This window comes from Xylocopa sonorina, chromosome 2 (assembly GCF_050948175.1).
Source record: "Xylocopa sonorina isolate GNS202 chromosome 2, iyXylSono1_principal, whole genome shotgun sequence".
In the NCBI taxonomy this organism is placed as follows: Eukaryota; Metazoa; Arthropoda; class Insecta; order Hymenoptera; family Apidae; genus Xylocopa; species Xylocopa sonorina.
In genome coordinates, this window is record NC_135194.1 from 11,792,648 (window position 1) to 11,813,498 (window position 20,851).

Consider the following 20,851-nt stretch of genomic DNA (forward strand, 5'->3'; position numbering starts at 1 on the left):
AGCCTGTTTCGGTCGTTCATAAATCCTCCACCTTGGATCCAACCTGCCTCACCCCCTCCCTCTCTCGTCCCACTCGTCGGTCCCTCTGGGCCCTTCTTGCCACGCACACGCGCACCACGCAGACAGTCAGAAACTTAGTCGCTCGCTCGCGCGCACACCGATCTCCTCCTTACGTTCTTATCCAATTTCTTATCCCTCCACGGGCTCCACTCCCAGTACAAACCCCACCCCATCACCCCTGTCCCTCACGACCGCGCCATTATGCTTCTCGTCCCTTCATTTGTTTCCCGGTTTCTCCCTGTCGGGGCACCCTTTTCTCTCTCAGCCCATTCAAGGGGAGGCAGGTTACCCACGCAGATTTAATGCGGAATCGCGTAAACACGCGGTTATCCCGCGAAATCGCTGCACGCAGGACCAAGAGTGGGACATGGTCGTTCGCACGACCAGTCGAGGAGGAGTTGCGTGGTACCGCGTTTCGCTGTTTCAACGGTGTCATCGTCGGTTGACAAGGTAATCGCCGGCTGTTGGATTAATTTCTGGGATGGGCCGGGATGTTGCTCGATGGGAACAATCCTCCACGCGTCTTTCGCGTTTCGCAGCCGGTAAATCATTCCCAAGATTCAACCACTCGCGCGACAACGAAAGATCCGAAATAAAGAAGGAGAAAAGAGATGTGGAATCCGTTGGTACCACTCATCCGCGTTTTCTCCGGCGCGTCACCGCGAGGACGACGCCAGCCCGCATTCCGAGCGGCGGCAGTCGTCGAGGAAGCGGCGTCATCGCGGATTCCGCGCGCAAACATGTAAGTTAATCGGGGAACTGGTCGAGGCGAGAGGGAGAGTGATCTAGAGTACCCCTAAAGCGCGCTGGTGATGCGCGCACTTGCACGGCATGCCGCGGGAATTGTAAATAGTGTAGGCACCGAGGGGCCGTGCGGAACATCGCGGGCAAACGGGACGAGCCCTAACCCATAGAGGCGACCAGAAGGAAGACAGCGAGGGCAAGAAGACCAGCCAGAGGAAGATGAAGGAGGGAGAGAGGAGGGGGAGCCACGACAAAGAAGAAGAGTAAGCGGGACAGGACAGCCGGGCCGGCGGCGCTGGGCTGCGCGTGTATCCGCCCACGTAATCTTGATTGTCGACACACCTCCACCTCCACCACCTTCTACCACGAAGTGCAACCACATACACGCGGACGAACGCGCGAGGGCCTGCGCTTTACACAGACGCGAGGAGCCTTGTGGGCACCTATGCGCGTCCGGATGCAACCTGTGCGCGATCGCACACACCAGGGGCGGATCAACCCTGGACGCGCGTTGCCCGCTCGCCCGCTGTAAAGTATCCTCTCTAATTGAATGCGCTCGATGGCGCGTCGTGTAATTTAGCCGGGGCTTTATGATGCCCCTTTCCGCGGCCCGCACGGGGGTGGAGTCCCCGGGGGGTTCGCCGTGCTTGAGACGTTTGGGAAACGAGCGAGCTCGAGCGCGGTTGCCTCGACTCTTCCTTTCGCGCTCGGGGTTGACCACGCGGAAACTTTCCGTTCGCCAACGTTCTACTCAAGTGTTCCCTGCTAATTATCCGTTTAACGAGGTGACTCGAAACGTCGGGATTTTTGCCTGTATTCGCGTTTCATAAATTAAACGCCGTGGAACTAACGTGGAACGTGGCGGTGGTGTGGGACCGATCTGTGTTCTGTATCGGATTAAGTCGTTCGTTCCAGACCCGTGCGCAGTGGAATACATCAAGCAACTTAATTGATTTCGGTTTCTGAAAAACGATATTATATGGGCTTATGTATATCTACGATTTTTCGCAATTCTCCACCGTTCACCAACGCTCGTTCTCGACGTGCTCCAAATCTTTCGACACCCCCTTTCGATCTAGTCCCTCGTCGCGTCGCTTTCCCCCTTCGCGAGTGTGTCGCAAGCCCCAGCCCCGTTCCGCCATCGGGCCTCTAATTGGCCCCGCCGTTGATTCGCCGTCGGAATCGAGGCGAATAGGTACCAACGACGCGTCAACATCGATATAACGATCCGGCCGTCTGTCACGGTCTATCGGATCGCTCTCTACCGCGGTCGTTCATGAAATATACGACGAAGCGTGGAACGGGCCCGTGGTAACTAGATATTACTCACCTTTCAACGTGATCGCTTGTTACCCGGCCGATCGGCCCCGGGTTTCAGGCATTAGCCGGCCACGAGGCGTCCATTCATGCCCGCGGAACGATCGCTGCCACGAATACGAAGATCGTGTGGCGCAAGCTAATCGTGCTAATTAGTCGGTGTTCCAGGCTGATCCGCTGAATAAATCAGCCGGTTTTACGAGCGGGCGAACGGTACGGTTGACCGTTCAACCGGGGAAAAATCTTGCTGGGTCGAGTTCGAAAGCGTGCGATTCGATTCCTTTCTGGAATTCAAACGATCGGGGACGGTGGTTTTTGTTGTTTTTTTTTTCTTTTTTTTTGTCGTATCGGAGAGCTTGAGAGGTGAGAGAATAAATAAATGCGATATGTGTATCGCGAGGCGCGCACGGTTTATCGAAGAGCCACGGAATTTCACAGCGGTTGGATTATAGGTTTACCCCGCGAGGAGCTCGGTTTGTAAAGATACGTTGCATTGAATTAAATTACAGAGACTTGTATTTCGCGCGACGGGCTTTTACACGCTCGCACGGCTCGGCTCGAATTAATTGTTTTACATTTGAGCTCGGTGTAAGCCGCTCGTTTCAATCCGCGCCGCTGATCTTTTATACATGAAGCGGTTGCGCGACTTGGATAATGATATATTTTAGACGTCCACTTTGCATAAAGGAATTTAAGGTTTCCGTGTTTATTGAAAAGTTTCTCGAACGATTCAGCGACTAGTTTCTCTGTTGGGTACCCAAGGAAAATAGCTACCAGTGCAATTTCACTTCGAAAGCATTTACATTTGCGATTCTACCTGCGCAAGCTCCTGTGCCATTCAACATACCAACACACACCACTTCTAAAACAATAATAACCAACTAGAAAATTCAATTTATCAAATATGCAACACCAATTCAACACAATATTCCATCATATCATCGAGCTCGATAATCCCCAGAAGAATGAACCCCCTCGAATCGATCCGTCCAACATCCACCGTTGAACAAGCGACACGCACACCAACGAATCCAGCCATTTCGATTCAGCACGGTTCGCGTTTCGCGTCTCCAAGAACTGGTCCAATGATACGCCAACGTTATCCGGCTATCATCTCGTCCCTGTCCCCCTCTGCGAGCCCTCCCGCGCCACGTTGGGTCTCACGGGATAAATTCATGAGCGCGGTGTCCTCGCGAGCGGCCTCGGGGGGAGCCGGGCATGTAAATGTAAAGAGGGCTCCTCGCGCTCGCGCGAAGCGAACGAGCCGAGCGCATTTTATTAGCGCGACCACGATGGGTGGTGCGGATCGGGCGGCAGGCGGGGGATGCTGGTCCCTGGCGAGGAGAAGAAGGAAGAGGCCCGATAGCGCGGAGGTGGAGCGGCTTCAGAGGATCTTGTAAGCTCGCGCTCGCGTCGACCTTGCTTCGCGCGAGCACACGCCGCGCTATTACGACGGTGTTCGCGCGAGCGACGCCGACCGCGGTGGGTTCCCGACGTGGAAATTAACGACGGAGGCGTCTGAATCGGTTGCCGTTTCGCCGTTTCCTGTCTTCGGCTTCGGTTCGACGGGATCTCCTATTGTGGCACCGTCTGTTTCTATTCTTGGAACGATGGTATAATGCGCGTCTGAAACGAGGTATGAATCCTGAATCTTTCAGCCACCATTTTCGCCATTTTTTTTTAGAAGCGATCGTTCTAAGAAATCGTACAAATTTCTTACAACTTTCATCGACGATTGGTTTCTTTTCGATTCTCTTCGAAATCTGTCCTAGAAAACTTAGTTGCCACGATAGTTGGCGAGTTGTATAGATACCAATAGAATCGATCTGACGTTTCACTGCAGAGGATGTCACGAGAGTCCAACTTTCTCTCCGTAAACGTAGTAAGCGACACGAGGATTCGAGTGTGCGCGCAGCGTCGTGTACTCGTGGCGATCCTGTTAATAGACGTATCGATATTTTCATATTTGTTCGGCTGTTCGAGGATCGAGATCTAGTTCGAGGGATTCCTCGAAGCCACGTGCAACGCGGGATCGGATACACGTTTCATAAGATCGTAGACACGAGCTGTGTCCCCGGGGAGAAAGTTGAGTTATGCTTGTCGGGATGTCTACACCAAATGTGCATGGCATTGCGCAACGCGCAATGTCCGCTCGTTATTCACAATATTGTCAACGACGAGGAGAAGTTGGGCAACTCTCTGGCGCGCAGCTCGAGCATCTCGTAATCCGTTGCACCGGCTAGGTGCACGCCTCTCGAGAAGCTTTGCTTGTCGATTCTGAGAAATTCTCGCGTGTAATTTCAATGCTCGAACCAAGTATCGACAGGAATAGGATTCAAAAATAGCATTTCCGCAAAATACTAGAAGGAGAGACTCGTGGAGTAACGATCCTTCAGACTCGTGTCACGAACTCTGTCGAGGTTTCATTGATTTTCGAAGAGTAAGAAATTCGTTCGTCACCGAGAAGAACTTAATTTCAGGATCGCGCGGAGTACGTGGCGGTGGTCGTGCGTGCGATCGGGAGCAAAGATGACCGGGTTGCCCTGCGCGTCCCTCCCCCTACCTCTGGTTCTCCAGCCAAAAGGAAGAGGCCGGCCGGGTAATTTCGCCCGGTCGGAATGAAGCGTGGCGTCCGCGCAAAAAGAGGTCCGTCGTCGTTTTATGCCTTGCTCGCACCGTGTTGTACATTAGGCTGTAGGTGTGCGTACACACCACCGACTGGGGGATAGAAAAACGGCCGGGCCTCGGATGGGTGTCCGGCCCAACGGCGGGGAAGAAGGTAATTGTACGAGGCAATCACGGACGCGTTACAGCGTTCTGCCTAAAAAGCGTGACAAAACGTGGCGGCTTCTTCAATTTAGAGTGAAATAACAACGGGCAACGGGGGGAGGGGTTACGAAGCTGGGGCATAACTAAAATCTTCATCGTTTCTGCCCGCGGGGCGAGACTTTCGACGAGGCGAAACGGCACCCTCCCATCGCCCTCGTCGATGAGGAAGAAAAAGAGGACGCGATCGGAGTCGAACGATCGCGTTTCGCGGAGCTGGACGAACGAGATGAATAGGGGCGAGGGTTTTTCTGTCGGATGGTATCGCGGCTTTTTCCCGCTTACTCGCGACTTTGTGCGAACTTTCGTCGCGTTCCTTCAGGGGATTACGTAAGCGGTTTGAAAATCGATTTCTCGGCCGCGGGAGGAAGGGGTGGGTGGTTGAAAGGATTCTTTGCACGGTCGGTTGTAAAGTTTATGCTTCGGTGGAGGCTTTGGTATTTTTCTCCTTTTCCTTTTATTTTCTCAAGGTTTTTGGTGCGGCGTGGGCGAACGGTTTGTGCGGGAATGCGCGTATTGTGCCAGGCAACAAAACCCGCTGTTATTGGAACCAGTCAAAGAATGCGATACATTTCTTCAGGTTTAATTACTTAACCCAAATACAAAGCGTCTCTCATGTTTACTGAGTATAGAAAATATCCAAAGTGATCTAATCTGGGTGTTGAAACCGTATCTTCTGCTTGATACAGGGATAACGAGAGAAATTACCTTGTTAATTACATTTAGAATTAACCATATCCGTGCATAATCGTGTGCCCGCATAATCTGGATCTATATTATTCCACAAAGTAATTTCCCATAGTTCCTCAGCTATCCATCAAGAACAAGGAAGTTCAGTTAACCCTAGTATTATAACTCAGGCTTGTGTTTAACATACCAAACGACTTCCTAATTCCGTTTAAAAACGCTCGTAGCTCATATACGATCTCCTAGCTACTGAATCGCGCGCGATCTACGCTCTTCATTATTCCATCAAATAATTTCTGGCAGCTTCCCTCGGTTTCGAACAGAAGGCTCGTCTCGATCGAGAGGCCTCGTAAACCGTTCTCGCCTCTAATTAGAACCACTCGGAGGCGATCGCCTAATAACCATCGATGCGACCATAGCTACGTAACAGTGGCAAGGTGGCGACCACGGTGAGCGTGACCGCGGTGAGAGATGCTGGTCCGCAGCCACCCGTCGCGTTGGGCATTAGCTTCATTACCGAAAGGTCAGCCGCGACACTTTCTGACCTTCCCTTTCGAAGCACCTCGGGAGATAACGAGCGGCTCTCGCGGAGAGGCATCGAGACGGCATCGAAACGAAGAAAGGGGGAAGCGAGAGGGAGCGAGAGGCGGCAGAGAAAGGTAGAGGAGAAGGTGAGTCGGTTCCTCTGTGCCGGTAAACGACCTTCGGTTCTCCTCTGGTTCCAACTTCTCTCTCCGAGCGTCAATAGAGTCATTAGTCACGGCCCTCGGTGTACCCACGATATTCGTTCCTCCTCTACCTGGGGGCCCTGCCCCTCCCCCCGCCTCTCGCACCCTCTTACCAGCCTCCTGAGATCTTCCGCCGCCGCTGCTTCGTCCCTTTTTCATCTCCACGGATCGTTACATCCCACACGGCACGAAATGTCCTCGACGATGCGCGCCCCTCTATTCTTCGACAACGTCTCGACTCGCGTTGCGCAAATACCGAGTCAATTCTGCGATCGAACAGGGTGTAATTGTCGGTCGATTCGCTTTGTCAGGGGATAGAGACGGTCTTAGACGTATTCAGAGGTGAATTGCGTTAGCAAACTTTCGTGTTTAACCATTCTGATTGATTCAGAGTTTCCACCCCCTCGATCCGATAACGCTTTCTAAGCACGTTCTAACTTAGGAGAAGAATGTAAATGTTAAATAAATTATAACGCGAGGAACAAGGCGCTTAATCTCGAGTAAGATGGTAAATGGAAGCCATTACCCGTGACGGATATCCGCCACGGTTAGTTTCGCAGCGTTTCAAGTAGTATGCAATATCGCGAATAAAGGTATTACCACATAACGATGTGAATCCCGATTGTTTTCCCGGCAGAGATTTATCGAGTTGATATGCATAGCTGGCGCGAGGTATCAATCATCGGACACAGTCAACAGCCGCTATTATATGGCAGCTGTCGACAATAGCCGACGGTCCAAGGGGCTGACGTAGGTCCCTTCGCAACTCCACGTCGAATCTCTCACAAACGCATGCTCCTTTTCGTTATTCTATCATATATATATGTATATAACATCTTAACGAAATTTCCAGCTTTGATTAATTTTAATAATAAAATATTCGTTCGCGTGACAAGAAAAATATGATTACAACTCACTGTCGCGCTTACGATCGTCAAAGATGGTAATTGTATGGTAAACTCGATCCTCGAGAACGAGCAGTGAGACGGACGCGTACCCTGCCCCATCCCCTGTCTACGGCTCCATTACCAATCCATTAGGGATTCAAGAAAAAGGCTCGGACAATTTCGAATTAATGGATTCCCGTTGGTAGGGAAAAAAAGGATGGCATGGCGCCACGTATACAATAGGAAAAGCGGCGTCCTCGGCTAGTCGGATAGTCGAATTGCTGGCTGCAGGGCAGAACGGTTTCCAGCGCGATCGCGCGGCTATGAATAATTCACGGTGTACGCCGCGACGTTTTTGCGCACGAATTACTTCATTAGAGGCGACCAGTCGCATCCTGTCGTGGCGACAGTGGCTACGTTGCCTGCCTTGCATGTCGATTTTACCGAAACCTGAAAAGGAAGAAGGCGACAAAGAGCTCCGGTGAGTTTTCTATGCCGTGAAACCGTCCGGGGGTGTATCCCGTACACCCGTCACGTATCCCAGTCCTTACATCTCTGAAAAACCGCCCAACGGTAGTCGAATCTCGCCTGTAAATCGCCTTTCAGAGCCAACGCCTCGCCGTGCCCCTCTTCACTCGATCTATCGATCCGTCTGACCGTGTTTCCACTTTCAACCCCTTCGTCTGTCTCGCGTCAACTTTCGAGCTTCGTTCTCCAACGTTTCTGCGAATTCGCAGTTTGACAAATGCGATATCTCTTCCTCGTTGTACAGCTCAAAATATCGTTCACCGTTATCCCACAATTCACCCAATCTAATTTCTCTTTCGATTTACCTTAATTATATTTCATCGCGGTCCTATTTATTACTCGCGATCTACGATCGCGAACCAGAGTTCCCCCCACATAATAAGCTAATAAATCAATCAACGTCACCCACTCCGTCCCGCTCTATCGATCCATCTCTACCCACTTATTTCTGTATCTATTTCTATGTTTCCAATCTGGACGTCCGTGTCCCGCGCTCCGTCGCGTCTCTGACAGCCTGGATCGTTCTTAATTAAGGGAGAGCCACGAGCGGTGATTTAACCGGGCGTTCGATCAACGCGCGGCTCGAAACACCGGGCGCCCCGTGGAAATGCGGCGGGGAACAGGCGTCAGAGAGTGCCACGGGATGTGTCCGATAGCGATCGAAGTGGGAATCCGTTTCCTGAGTTTTCCACGCCGCCGTCGAGAGTAGTGGTTTAATTGGCCACGCGTGACGGGCCTTCGTGAATATTAATGACGCTCGACAGGGAACACCGCTCCGAGGGGTTTGGGCGGTCGACATGCGGTCGAAGGTATCGGAATTTCAGGTTATTGGATTTGTTTTGCGGCCACCTACCAATGGTGGCTGGGATCCGTTTAGAATTTTAAGGAGGGCTCGATCACGAGTCGTAAAAACTGGTACACTTAACAGGTGTGTACGTGCGCGGCGACGCGCCTCTGATTTTCGATGAATATTCGGCTAAATATGTTTGTAATTATAACTGGAATGATGAAGTTTTAGAAGAGATGTTCGATGGGTTGTTTAAATGATTGTTTGTTTTACGATCGTCTTTATACTGGTTCGAAATGGCCACTCGAATGATGTATTTCGCTCTCGCTTTCGTGTCGATTAGTTATTCTTGAAAAAAAGGAAGAGGAGGAGGCGAACTTCTAGAAGAGTCTCTCGTACGAGACCGTTTCGTGTCGTAACCGCAAGGGTTAGAAGAAACGGCGACGGGGAGAGGCGCGATAAATCCAGCGGGTGGCGCGATAAATTTCTTTCGCGGAAACACAAAAAGCGCATTAACGTCGCTCGGCCGCGCATCCCCGCGACAGGACAGGTAACCAGCATCATTCGTAGAGAAACTGCTAATGGGTAACCGCGAAAAAAAGTAACCTTCGTCGATCACTTTTTTGGTCCCGAAAAAGCTCTCTAAAAATAAAGCTTTTATACTTAAATCGAACTCGCGCAGATAAAATTTCCAAGTCCTGCAGATCATTTCCCATGAAATTACTCGTCAAACCACCCCTTCTGCTCGATCGAACCGATCACCAAAAAAACCACCCCTTCTCCTCATCCAACTTGTTCAGACAAATTTCCTTGGTTCAGACAACAGCTGTGTTCCTTTTTTAAAAAGTGGCTCGTCGCGTTTTAACACGATCGAGGGCCTTATTAATTCGACATGCTAATCGCGAGAACGAGCTACCGGATCGCGTCCCCATGGACGAATTCGCTCTCGCGGGTACGCGTCCGACTTAAATGAATTAGACTCACGTACGCGCGAGGCGCTACGGAGCGTTCGAATGGCCTATAAATAACGCGCGGCACCGCTCAGCGGCGTTTAGGCCGGATTTTCAACGAAGGAGCGGCTTCGATCGAGCCGCGGCCGCGGCTTGCATATCGATGCCACGGCGACCCTGCGCGCGTGTAAATATCTTGATTAACGAGGGCCTCATTTAGCCCTGTCCAGGGGGAGACTCTGTTTGGCCAAGCCACGAAAACATTTCGGCCAGTTCTCACGAACCGGCTACAGCCGCGATTAAGGGGATACTTATGGGTCGACCTGTCGCTCCGCGACGAACGTTCTTGCGGGTTGCAATTACGTGGAACACGTTGCTCGGCTGGGTTAATCATCCGCGGTGATTTACTGGGATTAATTCGGTGTTTGGTGGCCGCGCCTTTTTCTCCGTTCGCACCGTTTCAGACGCTGAGAGGGTATTCGTGTTCCGCGAATGGAATTAGTCGAGGAATAGAGGAGATATTAACGCGTACGCGTTCGATGATCGCGATTGGTACAGCGGAGGCACGCTAAATATACGGTTACCGCGAGTGAGCTACGAACCTGCGAAAACGTCGTTTAAAAGACTATATCCGTATGAACGAGGAGAATGAACCCCGCGCCGCGACGTTTCACGACTTTTCGCGGTAAGAAATACTCGCGGAGCTTTTCGACGCTCGATCCTGGCCGCGCGCCAACCGCGGCGAGATGAATCGCGAACAGCGCCCACGAAATTACCAGAAAATCGCTGAAATCGAGGGTGCGCGTTTCTATTAGCGCCACCACGGTACGCGCCTCGAATATCCACCCCTCGTCCTCGCTCGAGTGATCGATATCGTCCACTTTGCGAACCAAAATTAAAAAACATTCACTCTACCTTAATAAATCAGTACTCTGAATTTATCTGTTGCACAAAAATGGCAAAACTTGCTTCTGTAGAGAAAAGTATATAATCTTGCCTACTAATCGTAACATGGCATTAGATACCCACGTTCTGTTACAAGTGAATGATCTGTTTCCTTCGTTAAAATAATTATCCAGAACTCTAATTATGTATACTGCAGCGGACGACATAGAAAACGGCACACTTCCCTCGATAAAAGAATCGTTTTAAGCCCCGTCTGACCGTTGCCCACCAACACCACTCAACGACACCGATAAATCCATGAATAATTCCTGGCAGCCACTCGTACAAATTAATAACCTCATCAATAAGCCCCGGCACACTCCACCCACGCGTGTCACCTGTCGACTCTCATTATACTCGATCATTCCACCCATTCCGCCTCCTCGATCGCTACCAACTTTCGCCGATTCGTTACCGCCGGCGCTCCCCCCCGCGCGCTTTAAATCAAGAATAGATCCAGAATGGACGCGAGACACGGGATGAAGAATTCCACGCCATTTTCCCGCGGCGACGTCCGCTCGTTTTCTTCCAACCGGCCGCGTTTGAAGCGCGTGCCGCGTCGCCCATATGGTTTCCTTCCGTCTCCCCTCCCGCGCGCTTCCAACCCTCCTCGATCATCCCGCGGGCAGGGTTCACCGAGCCGGGGCAATAAATATCATAACCTGAAACCCCGTGGAAGTGTTAGGCTCCCGACTTAATCCGTGGCAAAGCCGCGAAACTCGTCCCAGCCGGGTTCAACCGCACCGCGATGCTGGCTACTTTGTCAGCGACGCGGGATTTCGCGTCGCGCGAACGATCGGCGCACGGCTCTCGAGCGGATTCGCGGAAATCTCGTCGACTTCGTCTCGCTTTTATTCGAGCTTACGCGAACGCTTTGTCTCGCGTTCTATATTCTCGCCTGGGAAGAAATTTTCGATGCAACCACGATACCCTTTTGCAGCGTCTTTAAACGAATTCGATGATCGTTGAAAATGGAGGAATCCCGACCAGTTTCCTGGTATTCGTCCCATTAGAAACGATGAATCGGCACGAAGGAACGAGGTGCCAGAGGATTCCGGGAACTTTCGAAAAGGCTTTCTGTTCGGATGTGTTTCCCTCGGATCTGGTTTACGCGGAAGGCTGCTTTCCGATCAGGCTCGCCCAGCTTTGCGTCAGAACAGCAGGGAAACCTGGCAGATGTTCCTTGAGCAGCGCTTAGCCCGCCTCATTACCACGAGTCGCGTTAATGGGCTTGCGACCCTTAATACTTCACCCGGCTTCCCGTCTTCTCCTACCGTTCGCGTACAAAACGTTCGTTAAGTCGTGACGAGGGCCCTGGCGTCGGATAATCCGTGCGAAATCGGTCGGAAGGTGCGTTGAACCTGCCAATCGTCCCCAAAATAATCGAACGTCTATCTGCACGACGCGATCGAGAGGGTGTATGGTATTAACCGTCGAAATAACGGGACGACGGAAATTTTGTCGCGGAACGGGTTGGTACGTGCCGAGAAAGAACGCTTCCCAGGGTGGCAGGGGGGGAAGAAACAGCGAGGAAGGAGTCGTCGAAGGCCGTAGGAATTTCAAGAAGAACCTGGCTCGCTGGCAGACGGGCCGTAGATAAAGATAGATGCGTCGGTTTCCGGCGTGTCGAGTTAACGACTCGAGTTTTATCTGTCGGTCCTCCCCTCCGTGTCCCTTGTTCCTCGCCGACTGTCAGGTCTGGAAGCCACGGGGAGGGAAAGAAACATGCGCAGAGAGAGAGAGAGAGAGAGGGAGAGAGAGAAGAACCCCGAAAGAGAAATTAATAATAGCTTAATTGGAGAACCGAGACCGTGGAAGTAAGACGGAACAGGGGGATAAACAGTGAACATGTCGTAAAAATTTTCCCCTTTCGTTCACCGAATAAATCGAAACGGAAGACCTAACGCGGTTACAAATATCCCGCTTGTGGACTTTGGTATCGTCCTTCTGGGGTAACAAACTATTCCCTTTTCGAGAATATTTAACCGGAATGTGTGCTGGACTCGTCTATGCAACGCGCTGAAACTATTATCAACTGAATAGACGATCGCTTGAATTTTTGTGAGAATACAGTTAGGGGGTGAGAGCTGGAGAAAGAAACGATCTTTAAATAACCAAAGTCGCGGGAAAAAAGTGAAAACGGAGATGGGAAAAAAGAGTGGCAGAGCAAATCTGTAAGAAGGAAGAAACAGAGCGAGAGGAAGGGTTGAGAAAGAGGACAATACGATCCGCGGAGAAAAGGAGGAGAAAAGCTGGCGAGGCTCGGGGCAGGGGAGGCTCGAGAAAAGGAAGAGAACTCGAAGGCAGAAGCGTATATACCACGAGTCATCTGGCACTCAGCGGGATTCGAAATAGAATCGGTCTCGTTCCCTCATCCCTCGGCTGGTTGTCTCCCCTCTCTGTTGGCCGTTCATCAGGCAACGAGCTTGAGGAAGAAAACGAGCAGCAAAAAGACGTCGAGCCGACGGGGTCGACGATGTTTTCATTGTAATTATGTCCCCTGTCCCTCTGGCCGTTCCTCGTGGACCGAGCTTTTTACGGGCCACGCTACTAAGCAGCCTGTCAAACCGTCCTAATTTTTGTCCCGGATTCGTCGCTTCTATACGATCCGGTTCTAATTCATCGCCGCCGCCCCGAGCTCTTCGTTGAAATTGGTTTATTTCCTGGGACGATAGCCTCTTCTTGTTTGCCTGTCCTCTCGCGTCGTCGAGGGAATTTATGTGGTCCACGGAGTCTTTCGAGTGTTCGACGTCTCCTCGTCGCTGAATCATCTGCGAACCGTCCGCACAATGTGAATCTCGCGCGCGTCTACGATGACGAAAATTAGCGCGGTCTGCGACGAGGGAATTGACGCGCGCGTTCACCAGAGTCGAGCATAAATTGGCCGTGATATTGTTGGCACGAAAACGCGACGACGAGGAGGAGCACTCGTCGTATTTCGGTGGCGACAAGTCGCGGATTGTATGACAAAGCTGTTAACACAAGGCAGGCCGCGTAAAGCAGGTAACGAGTAGGCAGTAATCGAGATCCGTGGACTCTAAGTAAAGTCAAACAGCCGCGGCGGTTGTCTTTGCTCAGCAAACTCGCGCCAGTGCGGAGCCAATATTTAGACAGGGACCGGCTCAAACATCGTAATACGCGTTAAAACGTTATGACACGCGCCAATTGCCGTCTCTGCTTCCTGCGGCCCGGTGCGGTTCGCGCCTCTGTTGCTTTTCATGCGCCGCCATTTTGGTAACGCGCCCTGACGCTAAGCGAAATCGTAACCGTGGACAGCTGACGAAGGATAAACTCTTCGTCTTTCTCTCTGTCTCCCTTGACTTTAGATTATTTCGTGAAAATTATTCGAAATGATTTTTGCACTCGATTCTTGATTGCAATTTTCAGGTAAATGTGCAATTTTTTAATTGATCGAACGCGCAAGAATCATTGACTCTTGGCGAACCTGAATTTCGTCTGCTAACTTTCTCTCACGCCATAACGAACGCCCCATAAAGTAGTCCCCGTTGACACGGGGTGTAGAAACGTGTCTAGCTTCTAAAGCGAACGCTCCCTGAATAAAAATTTATGGCCCAAAGGGGAGGGTGGACGTAAATATCGGAGATTTCACGTGAAACACGTCCCAGAATGCAGGAAACTGTCAAACAAACTAATTTAAAGCCAGATTCGTAATTTTAATGAACCCATCTGACGTCTACGACGTTGTAAACGATCCCATTTACGTTCACGTTTTCATTCTCAAAGTTTGACGTTTCACTGAAAGTAATAAAAAAAAAAAAAAAAAAAAAAAGAGAAAACATCGTTCATCCTCGCGCTTCTGCTTCTGTTGAATAACGTCCTCCTCGATGCCGTCACCAGGCTCATTTCCTTGTTACCTAGCGAATTTCCTATCGAATACCACGGAGATTCCTCGAGCGCGCGACCTTGATCCCAACCTACGCGAAGACTCTCGCCTAACTGGCGGCGGGATCTTCAGCGTTTCCAATAAAGATCTCCGGCCACCTGACGCTCTTTGTGATTCCTCGAAGAATCCTGCCGGCTCGCGGAGAGAGGCGCTCGTAAAGAGGCACTAACGACCAAGCGGCTGAGAGAATATCTTTGAAGGTACGAGACACGCGCCATTTCCCGATGATTCGACCGTGGCGAATGGCCGTCAGTCAAAACGCAAGCCGCTCTATTCCGCGAGGACCCAGACAGGTCCCTCTGTCCTCTTTGCCGTCGTTCGCGTTTCAGCTAAATTGAGCGGCGAACACTGTTTTCTCGAGACGACGACAAAGCCATTCCGCCAGTCTTTTCGATCTCGAAACGTGGACGAGCACGAACAAATTAGCCGTCCCTCGATTCGTTCAGAGTGTTGCTACAAAGTTACGTACGCGTGAAAAATTTCGAACAGACTAACGCAAATTTGAAGAATTCGAGCAGAAATCGAAACGGATAATTAGACGGTTACTTGATTGCTGAAACGATTACGCGAACAGCACAATTGCCCATCAGTCATCGGTAATTGCGTGAAAATAAGATCTACGAACAAGTAACCGCAACAACTTCCGAGGGAAACAGTTCCGCAGACGCGAGACACGCATCATTACCCGATATCCCGTGCGTGACGAATGGTCCGCGGCCAACAAAAGCGGCACGCTCGACTATGCTCGCGATTCTCGAACTCGTCCAGCACTTTTGTCCAGCAACGAGAAACGGCGGCGAAGGAAAACGGGAAAAGTTCAGAATCGCCTTTCTGGAACAGGCCGGGAAGCTTGCTCGGGGTCGCTAGAAGACACCTGTTTCCCTTCCACCGCGTCGACGTGGCAGAAATAGAATGTTTGACGAAGAGACACGCGCCATTTGTCACGGCTTCGAGCGTGTCGTAATTTCATTCGTCAAACGGCCGTTCCTCTCTTTGCATTGTCCCTTCGAGATGATTAATCTGCTGTTTGAATTACGTCTCTGTTTCCCGTGCGCCCCTTTGCTTCTTTAACCGCTCGCCCCTCGAGATGACGGACGTGGCGATAATTCGTCGGCTTAAAAGTGGCCGGAACTAAGTTCTGACTCCTCCCTGAGGAGAGAGGTTGCCGCGTTTACGCGCTTCGAACGAGATTCCACGGGAGAATCGACGGATTCCTCGAATTTCTCTTAGCTAGTCGAACAACGACGTAAAATAAAACAGAAAATTCTCGTTCGTGTTTCAGATTGTCCAGCAGCACAACGGCGATCGGCAGCGCAGCCACCGGTGGCGGTGGCGGAGCAGGCGGCGGTGCGAGCGCCGGTGGTGGCGGCGGCAGCGGGGGCGGTGGCGGCGGGGCAGCCGGCAACGGGACTTCCGGCGGTGATTTCCTCCGCAGAAGTCACCCCCTCTCGGAGCATACGGCCCTGCATCCCGCCTACCGGCTCAACTACATGGACCACCTTTACCACCAGCTCCAGGCCTCCACGCACAGTCCCAACGCCTCGTTACACGGTAATTACCCTCGCTTGTACTTGTTCCAAGATAATTAGAACGATAGCCGGCGAGGGTACGTCGCCTAATTTCGACCACGTACCCTGTTCGATGCCGCGGATTTATTCGACGTCGAATCGTGTTTGCCGTTGACAATGGTCGTTGTTCTTCGTTGATAAAGGGGGGGCGCAATAAAAGACGAAGAAAGGAAATAGTAGGTAACTCCTGCCGGGAAGATAGAATTGTTTTGGAACGGTTTATCATCCGCGGATGGATTCTGTATAATGTTTGTTGTTGTTTTAAGCTGTCTCTAAATAAAATAGGTAGCTTGTATAAGTGAATGATTTTCGTGGATATTCGTATGTGGATTGCAGGGGCTAATTTTTCCCTCGATAAACGTAATAAAAGAGAACAGGGGCGTGTATACCTTCTCTATTATTAAACGCGGAGAAGTTATAAAGAGCCCGCATTTCCGGCGGAAGAATCCCTTTGAGAATCAAGGCCTTTGAATTCGTTAGACATGCCCCACGATACGGGATGGTATTATACCCCGGCTCGAAAATGCTCCAACGACTATTCCTAGGCTTTTTAAACAATTTAGTTTCGTGATCTTTTTCAGGACTGGGTGGTTTGGGCCCCGAGTACCTTTTGCACGCAGCCGGACCAGCGAGCACCCTCGCATCATCAGAATTCCCCTTCTCCATCGACGGTAAATAAAAAATTTTCTATTTAAAAAAATCGCCCTGATCCTACTGTTTCTCGTGACTCTAATCGAACGCGACAAGATCGATAAAATCATTGACATTCGACACCGAATTTCTCATCCACCGAGATAGAGAATTTACCTGGACGTGATCAAACTTGAACCTCCAGTCGCTTCCGTAAGAGGTCTGAAACTTTATCTACCACGAATAATCTATTCGAGGAAGAAAATCCCTCGCCATAGTATCGTACCTTGAATTTTTATACGTCGTCGATGCTAATCGGTGAAGTATCCAAAAATTCGTCGATTTACACCGTTCTTCGCGTCTGATACTTGAAAATGTCTACGATTCACGAATCGTGGCGACGATTCCTCGCGAGGAACAGAAGGAGGATCTCTCGAGCAGGCCTGAAATTGCCGAGGCGGGTCGTATTCGACGAACGAAACGGCAGAGAGTTTTTCGCTGGTTCGCTCTCGAGGACGACAAGTGAATCTAATGAAAGATCCTGATGCACGGTACGCGCTGCTAGCCGTAGGTGTAGCAGCGCTAGCAGCAGGTAGGAGATCGACCGGTTAAGAGGCCGAGAGGCTAAAAGACGACTGAAAGGGTAAACGGGGCCTCGTTAGTCGCCACCGCCGCATAATTGAATCGACTCGGAGCGACACGACCTCATTAACACCTTAGCGCCTACCCTACAGGTTGTCTCACGTTTCTTCTTCCTCAGCTCGCTCTCCGCCGTTCCCCTTCCCCCCTTATCCGTCCTCTGCTCCCTTTCAGCGTGCATTGAGCAACGCTCCGTTCAAACGTACGTGATCAAATTCTAAACGAATATATCGGGAGACTGAAACGAACTGCGAGCGTACTCCGGCTGTTTTGTCCTTCCAAGGAGCATCGCCAGCTTGTTCTCCCGCCATGTAAAGGTATTGCAACAGGGTTACGTAAGAGGCACGTTTAACGGTAATTGATATTACGTATTTCGATTTTTTAAGCGAGAGGAAAAGACAAAACGGAACGACAAGATGAAGGTTTAAGTGAATAATTATGAATTCGTTGTAACTGTCACGTTATTTTATATTTACAGTATCGTGCGACTAGCATTTGTTCCATTTCTTTCGTCTACTATTCAGTCGTAGGGAATCTTTTTTTGAGTCACTTCGCAAGGCTGTGGAACACTATGGTTGCGGGATTTGAAGCAACCTGTAGCGTGGTAGCGTGCGCCGGGTAGCGTGGAACGAGCCGCGTCGATCGCAGTGGCCGATTGCACCAATTTACATGTCTCAATCCCATGTTAGCCTCGCGAGGGGCGCAGAGAAGCGAGGAGGGTGAAACGTACGGAACGTGTAGAGTCCAGAGGGTCGTGGGTCACGAGGACGTTCGTCTTTGGACGCGGTGGACGGAGGAGGGCGGTGAGAATCGTTCGCATATTCATTAAAATCCGAGACTCCTCCGTGGAACCTGGACCAACCCTTCGAGACAGATAAGGGAATCGATGAGCTCTTTGTTTCAACGAAAACGAGAAAACGCATCGAATGGATAATTATTCTTTTGTTCGCCGCCGTTTTATGGAACGGTGGACAGATTAGAAGCGTAAGAATAAAAAATATCTGAAAAAAAGAATCGAAGCGATGAGAAATTACTTCGTGACGGCAAAAAGAAGCGTGAAAAACCGCGAACGATCGGTGTTTAAACAGCATAAAAACGAACATCGCCGTCGCCGCTGAAGAAGAACGAGGAGGAGGTCGAACGACCTCGATCCAGCCGCGAGACCGTCGATGAGGAACCTTAAACGTTTCAGCTCATGCGGAAAAACCGCACGGCAGCGGTCCTCGTCCCTCTCGTTCCTCCTCTGGCCGTTCGCCCGTTGACCGTCGTAAATTTGATCGTTGCTCGAATTAATAACCGGGCGAGGGGATAAAGGAGCGCGTCCGCGAGAGGCGAGGAGGCCCAACCGCGAGTAACCCTATACCCGTTGTGCGCGAACGGACGATCAACCGAGTGGAAACCAAGGAGAGAAAGAGCTGTGCCTCGAGCCGTGCTCCTCATCGTGGCTGGCGCTCTGTATCGCGTTGCCCGTGCGAGACCACGCGGTGAGATAGAGAGAAGCCCGAGAAACTGGCGGAGGCAGTCGAAACGGGAGGGTGGGCGTGATGGAAGCTCGAGAGAAGCGAGAAGAAAGATTCGAGAGAGAGAGAGAGAAAGAGAGAAATACAATTTCGAGGATATAAAAGATCGATACGAGAAGAGATACCGGTAAGATGCACGCGTTAACGTTCTAAACAGAGCAGGTCTCGTCAAACATTCGTGGAAACCAAGAAGCAAGAAGCGAGAGAATTGATGAAAAATTGATGGGATCTAAAAAAGCGTCGCAAGTATCGCTAGGCTACAGTAAAAGGAAATAGGAGGATAAAACGAGAGAAACAGAAGAGGTAATGTAATAAAAGGAGGTGTATCGAAAAGAGAAGTAGAAGAAGAAGGCGAGGAAGCGAAGAACCGCCACCATATAACCAACGATGCGGCGTACAAGCGAGCCGCCACCACGAGCTTAAGAAAGTGGTTTGTATATTACGTCGTTGGCCTGCGGTCGCAGGCAAATCGCCGCTAAAACGTTCTGGCCGCAGTGTCAGCCTTTCTGTTCCCACCTTCGCGTCTCCTCTTCCACCTACCGTCGCCTCTGCCTCACCTTCTCCAGGTTCGGTTCTGGTGTATCTATCTGGTTACGAGCGCGCGCACCGAAAGGCAAGAACCTTTAAAAAAAACCCCTGCCCCCCCCTCTCGCCGCGGAATATTCCTCGGTAGTACGAGCCGCAAGAATTCGTAGCGCTTAATTGAACTGGTTCTGAGGCCACACTCTCGCCTGTTTGCACGGGAATTCGCGCAGCTGCTCGCTGAATCCGCGGCGCGAATCGATTCCCGGACGCTTCCACGCTCTCTGTGTTTCTCGCGTCCCGTTTCTATCGGTCGCGTTCCGTGCGTAGGGAAGCGATACCCATGGGAGTCGGCGCGACGGCTGGTGACTTCGATGCGTGGTCAGGCGATGAGCGTCGGCGCTAACTTACGTCGCTCTCCCCACTTCACGCGTCTACGATTCTCGCGATGGTTCACGCGTATCGTGCTGTATTTCAGGAGGATCATAGCCTACTTCTCATCGATTATTAATATCATTATCGGACAAGCGCTTATTAATTCGAACACAGTAATAAATAATAAATTATTGTAATAAACGTACTTGTAATTGACGAATTTTGTATTTTTGAAGGATTGAATATTGAATGACAGTAAAACGTATGGACAGATTCGAAGAGTTAAATTGAATTGTCTATTTGATAGACGATGGACCAATCTGACGTGAAAAATGTGGAATTTTTAGTATCAGCGTCGTCGAGGCTAGGAAGCCCAAGGGCGTCCGCCATCAGAGCGAGCCGGAAACGAGCCCTGAGCAGTTCCCCGTACTCGGACCGCTTCGACATCGACAGCATGATCCGCTTCAGCCCGAACAGTCTGGCCTCCATCGTGAACGGATCCCGTAGCAGCAGCGCGAGCGGCAGTTACGGTCATCTTTCCGCCGGTAAGCGACCACTTACAGGTATTATAATTGCCGCGTCGACTCTACCCGTCAAATTTGTTGATTTATTCCCACCTGGCATGATTTACCGGGCGATTAATTACACGTTGACTGAAAACTGGCTGGAAAAACCAGGCTCCCCTCGGATCGTGACTACACCCACGCTCAAGAGTGCCTCTATCGGGACACCTGTCATTGCGATAAATGAGTGAAAAATATCGCGACAGCCGCTATAAATTTCATCGATTCCTCTGTCGTTCTGTCCCCGTATGCAGATCGAACGTAACCTGCAGCTGAATTGAACGGGAACCGATAAATCTGATAGAGTCGTTAATTAACCGAAGTCGCTTAAGAGCGTCCCGCGAGCGAATGAGGGTTCGCGAAATACTTTCCCAGCGGAGTGTACCGATCTTCGGGCATGATTTGAGGGACGTTAAATCCCCCCGCCGGTAGAATCGTGTGCAGCAATTTTGAGTAATTGGCCGGCAAACCGGTACGAGTCGATTACTCATTTCGCGGCTGTAAATTTTGGCGCGTCGCGGTCCGCCGTGAAACACCTGTGGCTAATTGCCCCCCACCCGCTTCGCCAGGTAACCCGGGCAGGAGGCGAAAGGAGGGCGAGGAGGGAAAAAAGGAGACGTTACAGCGGCGATTTACGCGGGCCGGATAAATAAGCGGGTAAACCGCGCGGA

At 51.0% G+C, this 20,851-nt stretch overlaps 1 protein-coding gene across 2 annotated transcripts in view; it reads left to right on the top strand.

Moving 5' to 3' along the window:
* Positions 1-20,851, top strand: part of Ci (transcriptional activator cubitus interruptus) — a 106,852-nt gene that overhangs the window by 75,706 nt on the left and 10,295 nt on the right. For both annotated transcript variants that reach the window (XM_076910324.1, XM_076910325.1), the window contains exons 2-4: positions 15,646-15,914; positions 16,513-16,602; positions 19,965-20,162. In XM_076910324.1, the coding sequence (XP_076766439.1) occupies positions 15,646-15,914; positions 16,513-16,602; positions 19,965-20,162 (557 nt within the window). The remainder of the gene's footprint in view (positions 1-15,645; positions 15,915-16,512; positions 16,603-19,964; positions 20,163-20,851) is intronic.